General features: G+C 33.3%; 1 protein-coding gene across 3 annotated transcripts in view; it reads left to right on the top strand.

The window, feature by feature from the left end:
- The window catches only part of LOC144293670 (uncharacterized), a 370,284-nt gene that overhangs the window by 340,806 nt on the left and 14,438 nt on the right, over positions 1-15,040 (top strand). For all 3 annotated transcript variants that reach the window (XM_077864647.1, XM_077864646.1, XM_077864645.1), the window contains 2 exons: positions 8,821-8,972; positions 9,402-9,491. In XM_077864647.1, the coding sequence (XP_077720773.1) occupies positions 8,821-8,843 (23 nt within the window). In that variant the 3' untranslated portion in view covers positions 8,844-8,972; positions 9,402-9,491. The remainder of the gene's footprint in view (positions 1-8,820; positions 8,973-9,401; positions 9,492-15,040) is intronic.

Genomic DNA, 15,040 nt, shown 5'->3' with positions numbered 1-15,040 from the left:
AAATAACTGAAGATAAATAAAGTAATATAAACCACAAGTAATAAATACGTAGTATAAATAAAGAGATAAATAGTGTACATTTTTAAAACAGTCAACAGATTTTGAGAACATATAAAAAGTATTTCCAGAAATCCAAAAAGTAGTTGCAGAAATAAAAAACAGCATACTTAATGGATTGGTTTAAAAGAAGATTAGAAATAGTTGAAGAGATAATGCATTAGGAGAAATATCTGAGGAAATTACTCTTAGATGCAATATAGAAAGTTGATGAGATGAAAAATATGAAAGAAACATTGAATAAAGGATAAAAAGATCTACTATATTAAAATAGAAATTTCAGAAGGAGAGAATGACTATGTGTGAAAAATCATAATTTTAAAATAATGGCAGAGAACTCTCCACAATTAATAAAAGATATGAATCCTAAAATTGAAAGAGCTAAAAAGTCCTGAGTACAATAATTAAAAAGAAATTAACTGTGACCATATTTTAGTGAAATTATGTATATTAAGAAGATAAAGGGGTAAAGAGAAAAACATAAATGCTACCAGAAAGAAAAGCTACATTACCAACAAAGAAAAAAAATTGATTGGCAACAGCCTCTTGAAAGCAAAAAGAAAAAAATCCAAAAAGATTATAGAATGATATCCTGACAGTGCTGAAGGTAAAAATCTATCAGCCAAGATTTCTATATACAGATAAAAAATATATTGCAAGGGTAAGGATGAAATTGGGCATTCTCAGTCAAAGATTAAAAGAATTTGCCACTCATAGACCCTCACTGTCAGTGTTATTAAAGGATATACTTTAAGAAGAAATTTTTAATAGATAGTTTTTAATGCAAAATAAGCACAAAATTATAAACAGCAAATCCCATTAAAAATAAAATAGAAATAAGATAGCATTCACAAGAGTAATAAAACATATAAAAAAATCCAAGGACAGATTTAGTATAAGTCATTCAATAACTTAATGGAAAAACAGATAATTCATATGCAAGAATTTCTTATATAAGTGAATAACATATCAGCATAGATGCATAATGATAAATTACTTCATTAATAGAGTTGGAATACTTGACTTTCTCTATGGAAAAATAAAATTAATTTCCTGATGCCTATGGTATGTAAAATTCAAATCAAGATGGATTAATACCCCAAAATAAAATGAAATCTTTCTGTTTCAGAGAAATATAATATTTTCATGAAAGTGGGGTAGGAAAGGGTTTCAAAACATGACACAAAACAAATCATAAAGGAAAAGATTAATGAATTAAACTAAAATTTAAAACTTTTCTTTGTAAAGGGTAGCATAAAAATAAAAATGCAGGTATGAGCAATTCATGCAACTGGTATGCATTAATATCCAGAATATATTAAAAACTGTAACAAATCTATAAGAAGCTATCAGGAGAAAAAAACAATAGTAGAATGGTCAAAAAATATGAACAGAAATTTTACAAGAGGAAATCCAGTAGCCAGTACATATGAAGACCAATATTACTACTAAACAGATTAATTCAAATTATAATTTGATAAGATACCAAATTATATCTATCTCATTGGCAAAATTTATAATTTATGATAAATTTATAATAAATTCTAACAAAATGTTGATGAACAAGTAAGAAATATCTTGACTCATACTTTACTGGTTGGATATAAATTATTACAACAGAGTGGTAATTTATAGTAAAATTATTATAAGTATATTTTTTAATCTAAAATTTTGCTTTTAGGTAGATACCATTAAAAACGTTTCCCTTTGTGCACTAAGAGGCATGTACAAAGATGTACATCAAAACATTATTTATAAAAGCAAAAAAAAATTGAAAGCAACCTAATCTTACATTTGTAGAAAATGAAAAAATAAATTAACTTATGTATGTATGTAAGTGAACGTGATACCAAGGTGAGAATAATTAGATCTACATGAGAACATGAATAAAATTTAAAAACATTACTATAGAGAAAAACAAAAAAAGCTAGGTACATGACACTATTTATGAAAATGTTTTAAACAATAAAATAATCCTATAATAAAGTGAATATTTTTACCTGTATCATAAAATTATTTAAAATAATTTATGTGGAAATGGCACATACCAGACTCAGGATTTGTGTTTACTCTGACCGAAAAGAAGAGCAAGGAAAGACAGATGTTAAGTCATATATTACTTTCTAAAAAATACACAAGTATTGCAGAATAAGTAAATATGTTAAATCTCTGTTTTATGTACATAGTTCTATGCCATATTATTTTGGGGAGTTTCTGAATGTTTAATATAGTTTGCATATGACATAGAAAGCACAAAAAACGAAAGAAAAAATAAATATTTTGAACTCCATCAAAATAAGTTTGTGCTTGTGTTTGTGCTTCTAAGGACACCATCTAGTAAGTGAAAAGACAAGCCATTCAGTGGGAGAAAATATTTATAAATCATATATATAATCAGAGTCTAGTATCCAGAATATATAAAGAACTCATACAGCTCAACAATAAAAAGACAACCCAAAAGATGGACAAAGGATTTGAATAGACATTTCTCCAAAGAAGGCACACAGTTACCAATAATCACGTGAAAAGATGCTTAGCATCAATAGTTATTAGAGAAATGCAAATCAAAATCAAGATACCTTTTCGTACCCACTAGGATGGATTTGAATAGACATTTCTCCAAAGAAGGCACACAGTTACCAATAATCACGTGAAAAGATGCTTAGCATCAATAGTTATTAGAGAAATGCAAATCAAAATCACAAGATACCTTTTCGTACCCACTAGGATGGCTATAATAAAAAAATGGAAAATGAGGGTTGATGAGGTTGTGTAGAAATTGGAACTCTCGTACTGGTAGGTATGTGAAATAATGCATCACTCTGAAAAACAATTTGGTAGTTCCTCAAAAAGTTAAATATAGAGTTATCAGGTGACTCAGCAATTCCATTCCTAGTGATATACAAAAGAAAACTGAAATATAAGCCCACAGAAAAAAACTTGTGTTTGAATTTTCATAGTAGTATTGTTCATAATACCCAGAGTAGAAATAACCCAAATGTCCATTAACAGATAAATTCATAAGCAAAATGTGGTATATCCATACAGTGACATATTATTCAACAATGAAGAAGAAATGAAGTAGTGATACATGCTAGGTATAGATAAACTTTGAAAACATGAGGCTAAATGAAAGAAGCCAAAGTCCCTGTTTTGATGGTTCCCAAGGCCATCCTCAGACTTGATGGTTCACTAGAAAAACTCTTGGGAACTAGATGCTGTTATATTTATGGTTATGATTTCCCACGGCAAAGGATGCTGACTGGAAGAAGGAAAAAGTGTCTGTGAGAAGGTCTGGAAGAGATTAGGGGTAAATTTCCGGGTGCATGCTCTTGGTGATGTCACCTGGAATGCACTCAATTGTCACAGCAACAATGGGCTCCACCAGATGCAAAGTGTTGTCAATCAGGGAAGCTGACAGGAGCCTGGGTATCCAGGACTTTTCCTTGGAGTCAGTCTCACAGGCTACTCACATTCAGCTACTCAGACTCCAGACCTGCAGGGCAAAAAAACAGGCGTTCACATTAATCGCATTGTTAACATAAAATATAAGGGGCAAACTGATAGAGCCTGGTGCAAGGCCTTTGGTGTACAAAAACAGTCATCCAGTTGAACATTTTAAGGGCTGAGAACTCAAGACTCAGGAGCTGGTCAAGGGCCAGTTCTGAAAATAGACCTTTCTTGGTCATGTGCACAGTTAAAGTAACCTAAGCCTGATGTGCTTTTTCCTGCACAGTCACGTTCTCTCTGATTCCATTTATATAAAATGTCCAGAACAGGCAAAACCATAAAGATGGAAATTAAATTAGTCATTGACAAGAGAATGGAAGAAAAAGGAATGAGGAGTGTGACTGCTAATAGATACGAAGCACTTCTGATGAAAATTTCCTTGAGTTAGATAGTGGTAACGGTTATATAGTCTTGTGAGTATGCTAAAAACCATTGAATTACATACTACAAATTGCAAATTTTGTATGTAAGTTATATCTAAATTAAAATCTGTTAAAATATTTCAGTTTAAAATTTAAATTTACTGTTATGAGTATTGATTGATAGTAAGTGTAGAAAGAGAAGAGAATTTATGAAGCTATTGCAATACACATAAATTATTAAATTCAATAAAGATAACAATGTAGTAGGAAAAAATTATATAATACCCATTTGGTTGGGGCCTCCATTAGGAAACAAATCTCTTTTATTTTTGTGAAATGTTGATGATGAAATAGTAAGTAATACTTTGGGAGCATGTCACAAAAGTCTTAAAATATAAATGTTTGATCAAAGAGAACCAATTAAATAAATTGTATACTACATGATGACATACTAGACAGTCATTAAATTGCTTTAAGTATAGTTAATGACATGGGAAAATATTCATTGTACAATGCCAAATAAAACATAATAAAATGTTACAAAGATCATATATTTAATTATAAGCAATTTTTAAAAACTATCTATAATTACCAGTAATAATTAGATGGGAATGTAACCGAACATCTGTTATTTTGTAGAGGGATTTAATTATTTGTATGTTTGCTTAGAGAATATGATTTATATTCAAAAAATTATTATTAAAAAAATAAATCATCCAGTTGTTATAGAGAATAGGCATAACAAACCTTCACCTCACAATATCATTCCTCCTCTAAATTGCAGTGTATTGGTGAGTTGCCTGTATAGATTAAACTCACTTTTAAAAATTATATTTTTCATCATCTATATAAAGAACCTCAAGTTGTCAAAACATAGCTCACTTTGTGAAATACCAGTTGATCACCTAGAACTATAAATAGCTCAAATAATAAATGCTGAATTACGTGTCTACTCTTTCCTCCAGACTAGATACAGAGAATGTTTAGGGTAGCATCATGAATAATTAGCATCATGATAGCATCATGTAAAGTAGCATTATGAATAATTCTCAAGTGTCTGGGAGCCTATATTTTTATATTGCTTTCAATGTTTTTCTCTGTAGGACTTTACTCTTTAAAGTTATAGATTTGTGAATAGAAAGTAACTTTATAATATCAACATTATTTCATGCTTTTATGATTATCATTGAATATATGTAAGAACATTTGACAATAAAGAATAGTTAAGTTAGAAAATAGATTCTATTCTGAAATGTTTCCACCCATATAGTCATAATAGTAGAACAGGATGACCTAATTTTCTGAAAATCTTTTTTCCTCTATTTTGACTTTATCTGCCCCTCTAGAAATACCTTAGTGAATTTCTTATTTAGAATATATTCTAGGGACACCTGAGTGGCTCAGTGGTTGAGCATCTGCTTTTGGCTCAGGGCATGATTTCAGAGTCCCAGGATCAAGTCCTGCATTGGGCTCCCTGCATGGAGCCTGCTTCTCCCTCTGCCTACGTCTCTGCCTCTCTCTTTCTGTGTCTCTCATGACTAAATAAATAAATAATCTTTAAAAAAAGAATATTTTCAATAAATGGTTTGCTGAAGAATAGCTAAGTTTTAGTGGATAGAAGGACATGAAACTTTAATCTGGAAAAAATTAAAAGACCAAACATGAAATTCTGTTATCTTTTTTATTTGTAATAAGAGCAAGATCACCTTAAAGAATAAATTCAACCCTTGTTGAAATTGAATATAGTTTCCTCTTTTTAAACTCTTATTGTCTGATAATATTAAAACAGGCTTGTTATAAAAAATAAAACAGAGATTTTAAATAGGAAAGCTAACTATCTCACCTCTCTCCACTAGATTACCAGATAAATAAAACCTGAAGGACCTTGTCGCTACCAGACCTATACAATAAAAAATATTAGGAAGATCTTAGAGCTGGAGAAAAATGTTAACAGACAGAAACTGAAATCTACTCATAGAAATAAAGAGAGCTAGAGTGTTTAATATGTGGGTAAATATAAAATGCTTTTTCCTCATTATCTTATTTCTTTAAATGTAAGTGGTTGATCATCAAAATTAAAAACATTTATTTATTAAAAGATACTGTCGAGAAAGTAAAAAGACAACCTCTACAATGGGAGAAAATATTTGTAAATAATATATCTGATAAGGGTCTAGTATCTATATATATAAAGAACACTTAGAGCTCAACAATAAAATACAGAGAACCCAATTTGAAGAAAGGCATAGAATTTGAATAGACATTTTCCCAAAGAATATATGCAAATGTCCTATAAGCACATGGAAAATATGTTAATATCACTAATCAAGAAAATGTAAATCAAAACCACATGAGATGCCACTTAATACCCATTAACTTGGCTACAGTAAAAAAATAAAAAATAAAGGAAAACTAGTATTGGTGAAGGTATGGAGAAATTGGAACAGTAAAATGGTGTAGCCACTTTAGGAAAGTTTAGCAGTTCTTCAAAAAGTGAAACTGGATTTATCATATGACCTAGAAATTCCATTCCTAGGAATATACCCAAGACCACTGAAAACATATTTGTAAAAAAAAGTGTTCACATATGTACATAGCAGCATTATTCATAATATCCAAAAAGTAAAACCAACCCAAATGTCCAACAACTGAAAAATAGATGAACAAAATGAGGTATATCCATACAATAAAATATTAAACCATAAAAAGGAATACATACTAGAAAAAACCTAAGTATCTATCAAAATGTAATAGATGAACAAGGAATCTACAGGACTAGTCATACAATGGAATTTTACTCAGAAAGATTGGACTTGATACATGCAACAACATGGATGAGTTTTGGAAACATTAGGGAAGTCTGCGAAACTAAAACAAGGGTTTTTTTCCCCCCACTCCCTTAAATTTTAATTTCTATGTACTTATTACTAGTATACAGAAAAACTATCAATCATTGTATACAGTCAACTGGCATACAGAAATGTATCTAGTTTTCTTTATGATTCAATGAGTTAGTTTTACTAGAGTCCCTCAGATTTATAATTATAACATGATGTAATTTGCAAAACAAGATAATTTCATTTCTTCCTTCCAAATATTTACAGTGGTTATTTTATTTCCCTACCTTATTATACTCATCAGTACGTGGTGTTCTAAAATATGTGATGTTCAAACATATTATTTAAAACAGATAATGCCTTCTGAATTTCTTTATGTTTTATTATACCAGCAGAAATAGGATTTGAGAAATGAGCCCTTTATCCAAACAATTGTTAATCATTAAAATTACCTTTAAAAATGTTTTTAAGTTGCTTTTTTGCTTAAACTAAGGTATGTCAAAGATTCTTTTAAAGAAAACTTACACCTCTTTTATAAAATTTTTGGCTTACAAAAGAATTTGACTCTGAGGTGAGGATAATGTAGTTTGAGAGGTCAATTTTTAGGGAGAAAAACACATAGTCCATATTTTTCATGAACTAGCAAGTTATATATATCTAAAGGCAGACCTTTTTTCCCTGAAATTAACTTTTTTCTTTCTAAATTAAATGCTTCTTTCTGAATAACTCTATAAAATGGTCCTAATAAACATTTTTTAGATGTTGAGAAAGTATAAGAACTAAGTATGCGGTTTTACGTTTATTAAGGGGATGTCCCCAACTTTTCCATTACAGAGACTATATTTCCATCATTTAAGGAAGAAACTTCATTTAATTTTACTATATGGAGAGAAAGGGAGATAACAGTTAATTAAGTTGCATAAAAATCCGATTTCCATTACAGCAAGCTCCTACACAAAGATTTCTTCCAGGAAGTCATGAAGTCATTATGTCATTGCCTTCATTATTATCCCACAACAAAACATTTCTTTCAGACTTAGGGGAGCCAATATGTAAAACAGAAGATATAAAACTCAGCTAATATTAGTATAAGACTTAAATTGAATTTATAATATACTGTAATCTTTGGCTTATATTGCAAAAAAAAATACAAAATGAATTTTTAATTGTGCCAGCTACCTTTGTTGGTAACTTCTATGACTCAAAGTGAAATCCAAAGTTAAGTGTTTCTCATATTAAAAGTCGGTGGCAGAGATAGGGAAGGATCAATATTACACTCCAAAGAAGTTGTTATATGATTATCTGCTTTACTAATCTGAGCAAAGTTAATTCCCATGTGCAAAGAACACCATAAAACACAATATTCTCCCTTAGAGATGGTTTATCTCAATGTCGCTACACTCGTAACCCAATCACTGACTCAAACCAAATTCAGTGGGGTACACAGGCTATGGAATTACAAATGGCAGGAAATCACCAAAGTAGGTCAAATGTCTGCATGCTCGGTAGACATCATGCCCATCTATTCAAAAGAAGCATTCAGCTGTCATGTTTCTACTGTATTACCTTTCCACAAAACAAAATAAAAGAGGCTATGGCGTTTGGTATTATTTGGAGTACAAAAGAAATATCAGCATCTATCTTCAAGAAACTTGTCATCATTCCAGATGTAGGACAGTCATTTTTCAGGTTCGCAGTATTCTAAATTATATTTTCATGTACCCCTAATTATTTCTGATCTGAGAAGTACATCTGGAAAGGCTGAGTTAGTTACCATCGGTAGAAGCAGTGAATGAGAGTTCACTTAATTTGATAGTTCAGGTTCAACCAGTGTTTAGCCCGTCAAGTTTTCATCTCAATAACTTCCAAGTAATTTTGGTATAGAAGTGATATATAAATCACTCACACCAATCCATCTGTCGTATAGTAAAATATCTTTAATCTTACTTGATTTTTACCCTTCTGAAGATCTATCGTGTTACTGCTCACCTATGTCCCAGCTTCCCCTTCTATCTCTTCACTTCACAAAATTCCTCTCTATTCTTTTCCCTTAGGACAAATCAAAATAATTTCTTAGTCTGGAGAAAAGTCGAACTCTATGAGGAACGTAATAGGTGAAATCTACTACAAGTTGGGCAGGACAACAGAGATGTCAAACATTTTTTGTTATTGTGGATAAAGTTCAGAGTTAACCCACTGGCCAAAGGTAATGATTATTATGCTATTAGTAATCAATAACATCACTTTAATTTCTAAGAGCTAGAGCATATCTCTTCCTTGGACTACACTTAATATCTTTCTGACTGAAGCTAACTTTAATAGTTCAAACACATTTTTGGTTTATTATAGCAACTGCTTGGGATATTTGTCTTATTTTGTCTAATTTGAATTCTGCTATTTCTCAGAGCAATCTGGGCTTGTTGTCCCAAATTCCCATTTACTGTGAATTTCTAAAAGGCATTAAGACAAAACAACTTCTGTCCCTGTGCCTCTGCAGGGATAAGACAAGCCCTTGCAAGTGGAGTTAGTTATCCTCACTGTCCACCTGAGCTTTTTAAATTATTTTTTTATTAGAGTATTATGGAAGTACTCCTCAAACTAAATGTGCTCACCAAACTTCTGGGTGTCTTTTTAGGATGCAGATTCTGATTCAGTAGTCTGGGGTGAAGTCTAAGATTCAGTACTTCTCAGATACTTCCAAGTACATCACACTTTGAAGAGCAAGGTATTATACCATAGACTGCATGGTGCAGTGATATTTGTTTCCACAAGTTTTGTCCAATATTGTGCCAATATTCCAATAAAGTTCACTATTTGAGTGGGACTCTCAGCTTTTCTCAAACTTCAAGGTTTCTAAGGCTACTGAGAAATGTCCTCTTGTGAGAAAAGATCATGACACTGACCCAGTGCCATGGTGCTTCCTCATTAACCAATCTTCCACAGGAGACTTGCTTTCAGGAAAAAAGCATAAACAAAGACAGCAGAGTGCAGTTCTAGCACTTAAACCTCGTAGGTATCAGAAATACTGGTGGAACTTCTTAAAAGTATAGCAGTTTTGAGATAGATATTTGAAGTTGGACTTTTTATTCATTTTCTATGCTGTGTAAAAACTGCCACAAACTCAGTGACTTAAAACAACATCCATTAATTAGCATCACAGTTCTGAGGTCCAGGCATGATGTGGCTAGATTTTCCGTTCATGGCTTAAACACCGAAATCAAGATCAGCTCGGCTGACTTGCCCTCCAGAAGTTCTGAGGAAGAATCTGTTTCCAAGTCCATTCATGTTGTTTGAATAATTCCATTCCTTGTGATTGTAGGACTAGGCACCCTATATCCCTGTTGACTGTCAACTGGGGTCTACCCTCAGCTCCTGGAGATCACCTGCACTCCTTGCCACATGGCCCCTCCATTTTCAGGCCAGTGGTGGCGCACCATCACTGTGCTTCAGATCTCTGGCCTCCTCCATCTTTGACCCCTAGACTCAAATGGTAAGAGCCGGTGTGATTAGATGAGGCCCATCCAGACAGTCCTAGGTGAGCTGATTTGGGACTTTACATCTATAAAATCACTGCCAACAATACCTAGATTCGCGTTGAACTGATAACAAGGAGGAGCATGTACACCAGGGGATGAGAATTTGGGGGCCATCTGAAAATTTTGCCTACCACAGCTTCCAAATTAAAAACTGAGGAAATATGTTTACTTCTTTTCTCTACGCCCCATGGAAATAAAAATAAAAGTTGTACCATTGACATCAAATCCATAGCAACACTGAAAACTGGCAGGGGTGAGATTAGTGCACTGATTATTTTGACAAGTTTCTGGAGATCACACTGAAAAGCTAAAGACTGAATTGAGAAAACAAAAACTACTCTCTGGGCACTCAGGATCCTGCAGCCGAGGGGAAAGCCCATAATCTCTAAGTCCACATGTTTAAAGGGAGATGGGCTTTGGGCTATGCGTTGTATATGGAACAGCCAGACTGAGGGATCCTGCCTCATTTGCATACCCATATCATGACACAGTTTTAATGATATAACCTGTACACGTTAGTATGTATTTTTTTTAACCACTAGAATAATACAAAGAGAAAAGGATTAAAAAGGATATCTTTGAGTATTGAGAATAGAAGTGGAATGTTAACAGGAACTCACTTTTCATTTAAATCCTCTAAAAAGATTGTGTATATATGCCAATTTTATTATGAATATAAATTAATTTTTCCTGTCATATTTTGATTTGTAAGATTTTTTACATAGTCTAGATATTAATCTTTCAATTCTATGTGCTATATATATTTTTTACTGTGTGAGACTTTGTTTTCCAAATTATGATGACTTTTCACACACATAAGTGCTTAATTTTAGTGTAGACCAGTTAATTAGTCTAATTATTGCTTTTCTGGTGAGTGTTTTTGAATAAAATTAGGTATCAGAATTTGTTCACTTCCAAACAATAGGAAACTCAATTTGAATTGCCATAAACAAGAAAAGGAAAGCAAAATCTTTCAACAATGCTATTTTTCTGGTACAACTTGATTCAGACACAAACGACCATCACGATTCATCTCTCTCTTCTAGCTCATAAGGGGGAATGCCATTCTTCATTCTCCTACTCCAGGTGGTGGGCACTAGCAGCTTTGGACTCATTCTGATCATTACAAAATAACTGCAGCTCCAGAATTCACACTCATAATACAAAATCTGCAGGAAATAGAGAAAGTTTCTCTTCCCCAGGAGGCTGAATGTTAGCTCTGTGTTTCATTGGTCCTCATTTTCATACATGCCTATCTTGAACCCATAACTGTGGCCGAGAAGCTGGGGCATGCTGACCAGTTTTAGGCTAATGTGGGCCAACTTCTATTTCTGAAAATGGAGTTAACCACTGAAGAGCACTTGGGCTGAGAGCCAGGAGATGAGGGTCAGATTACCAAAAAACATTACCACTTTGGGTTCAGGTGGCAAAAAACAAAAAACGACCAAACAATAAATGTCCAGATAATAATTGTTTTGAATTTCACATGTGATACTGAAACATGAGTACTACTACATTTAAGAATACAGACTAGATATCAAATACTAGTCTGCAAGGATGTGGCCCTTCATTCCACATAATAATTATTTACGTTACAATTGCTTCATATTAAAATGGAAATAATAACACTTTTAAGGTTATTATGAATTAAATAGAAATTATATGTAAAGTGCTTGACACGTGCTTGGTAAATGTAGTAGTCTAAATTGTTATTAACATTTGAATGTTAATTGAAAGCTATGTGCTGCCTTTCTTAGGGGTATTTGTATGTGAACTTTCCTCTCTGATTATGGTGCTAAAGACATAATCCTCTGTTAATTAGACATCCATTAAGGCAGATGAAGCTAGAATGTAGGGCCCATGCCTGCCCCAGAGAGATCCAGCCCTGGATAGTCTGCTCATAGGCTGATGAAGAGAGGTCCCTCTCAACAGACTTACTACTGTTCTGTTTCAATCTATTAGCTTCAAATTCTTTTTTTTTTTTTTTCTGAAAGAAAGTTGAATTTAGGCAATTTAATTAATTTTCCCTCATCGATAAAATGGGCAGTAATATCATCTAACAGAATAAAAATTATGTTCAGTGTCAGCACTTACCCAAAATAGGGACTCAACAAACACTAATCTCTCCCTGCTGTCCTCCCCTACGCTAACTGTGGGGCCTTTCTAGTCCTTCACATTTCTTTCATCGTCTTCCTATATCAACATTTACCAGCAAAAGTGCACATCCTTTCAAGGAAACAACCACACTTAGGATATCTTTAGGAAAATATATTCCCAAGAAAAGCCATCAGCCAAAGAATAGTTAAGGGAGGGGGCACCGAACCTCCCATATACTGTATGAACATCACAAGATGGCAGGGAGACACATTTTAAATTTATTCTGTTTGCGCTGATTTATGGCCAAGTTTGAACTCTTGCTTATTTAGGGAAGCCCCACTTACAACACCCAGACTGAGATGGATTTTTCAGGGCAATTAAGAAACAGATGTATTTAACATAAGTGTTTGAAGCTTTTAAAATAGCCCATTATTTGCTTATGTTTAAGAATGTCCATCATGAAACAAAATCCTACTATAAGTGTTCCATGAGAATATATCATACCATTATCACTAGTGGTCAGTAAGAGAAGTTGATATTTATTTAATCCACCCACTAGAATATTTTATTTTTAAAAATCAGTTTCAAAGTACATTTTTACTGAGTGCCATGGATATGCCCAAAACTATGCTAAGATTGTAAGGATAACCAAAGAAATGATCACATCTAAAACCATAAATCATTACGGCATGGAAAAATATTAGCTGATCATATGCAAAAAAAAAAAAAAAAATGCTAACAATCCAGTGAGGACTGGACTGTTCAAAATAACAATGAGTCCTTTTTTCTCCTTGCTCCATTTTTCCTAAGAGGGGCTTGAAATTCAGGTAGCATAGGATTTCAAAATCCTGTTCTTATATGTTGGATATATTAGGTTTAAAAATGTAGGCAATCTCTACTCACCCAGAATAACTTGAACCAATGATTCATATCATTGAAGTTACAAAAAAAAAAAAAAAAAAAAAAAAAACTACTGAATGTAAAACACTTGAATAATTCAGATGAAAGTAAATTATTCACTTTATAAGATTAATTGGGCTAATTATTTAATCTAAAAATCTTGAGATAGTTGTTTCTTAGTTCCCATACCATCTTGCTCTTGAAGGCCTCAGAGCCCAGAAGGCTGGGAAAGGTGCTCATCTGGGAAGAAAGAGCCCAAGGCATTCTTCCTCTGGGAGGGAGGTCAAACCAGAATAATATTTCAGAAAATTGATAAATTAGAACCTTGAACCACTCTAGTAGCCCTCCTGTGTAGCTGTGGAAAGCTTTGTACAACTTTCTAACAACTTCTCCAGGAAAAAGCAGCACAATTGCTTCTACGTTGGTAACATCTATCTCTTTGTCAAGGAGACTCAATGGCCATTTGATGATGCATGATTCACTGGTGAACTTTACAGAAATAGTCTAAAAGGGAAAAGCTGGCCTTTCAGTCAATCAGCAACCAATGAATTAGCTGAGATGAGATGGTTCAGAGATTTAATCACTGCTGAGTTCAACCTGGTTTCCAGTGATGGATGGAGGTGGAGATCCAGAGTATGAGGAAAACAGGAAAATGTAAGATGAGAAAAGTTACTATATGAGTGAAGCGAGGAGAGGGGCGGGAGCAGGGGGAAGGACTACTGTAGCATCTTGTTTCCTCGATTAACCACTATTTAAATTCATAATTTAATCCCCTATAGGGAGTCCCAGTAGAAAGTCCTTTTGCCCACTGAGACAGCGCCCATTCTGAGCAATGGAAGGAAATTTTTACAATAGGAATGCAATGGCATATTTTGGAGATGATCAAGGAAGGAGATAGACTGTACTATGAAAATAATAAATACCAATATTGTTTAGCACCCCTTACCTCACCATTTGTGAGTCAATGTTTGTGCAGACTTCTGAGTTCATAAGGTGAGAGTAAATAGAAATAATTACCATTAAATACCAAGCTTTGCAGTCCTCACTCTAAAGGCTGTATTTACAGAAGCAGTCTTAAGCACCTCTCTGAAGAGCCATTAGCCAAACTGACGAAAGAGAAGATCCTAACGGAAAGCACTATAATTCAGCAATCACAGCAACATCTTGATGTTGGAAAGAACATAGAGTAGCACTGGAATAAGATGTACTGAACTACAGTTTCATAGCTCCTTCTTTCCCACAAAGGATATGAAGAATTTATTTATCTTTATTAAGCCACAGTTTCTTTGTTGATAAAAATGGGGATAATAATAGCATTCCCTCAAAGTTGGTATGAGGACAAAGAATAACATGTAAAATTTACATCAAGATACTAGCACATGTTAGAGTTAAAATAAATTGTAGCTGTTACAATGGTGGTCACAAGTAGCCTGTGAAAAGCCCCTGTATTACAATTGCTTTGTGTTCTCTTTCTTACCTTTCGAAATCATTGGCTTTGTGCTAGTATTTAACTTCTTGCTGATTTTTACCTCTCTGACCATCTGAAGAATGATTGGGCTCCATTGTCTACTTGATTTCCCCATCCCAGTTTTACTCCTCAGTGTTCTGTACTATGTCTCCCTTTGGCTCCATGACCTGCATTTAACAAGTAAGTTCCACCCAAATTCTACATCTAGTTTAAAAGTGGATGGTCAGGGAATATCCATGAAAACTTTATGGATGGACTAGGGTATGAACTACA

The sequence above is a fragment of the Canis aureus genome, chromosome 22 (assembly GCF_053574225.1).
Source record: "Canis aureus isolate CA01 chromosome 22, VMU_Caureus_v.1.0, whole genome shotgun sequence".
NCBI classification, from domain to species: Eukaryota; Metazoa; Chordata; class Mammalia; order Carnivora; family Canidae; genus Canis; species Canis aureus.
The sequence above is the reverse complement of the archived record's forward strand: the minus strand, read 5'-3'. Positions and strand labels throughout refer to the sequence as shown.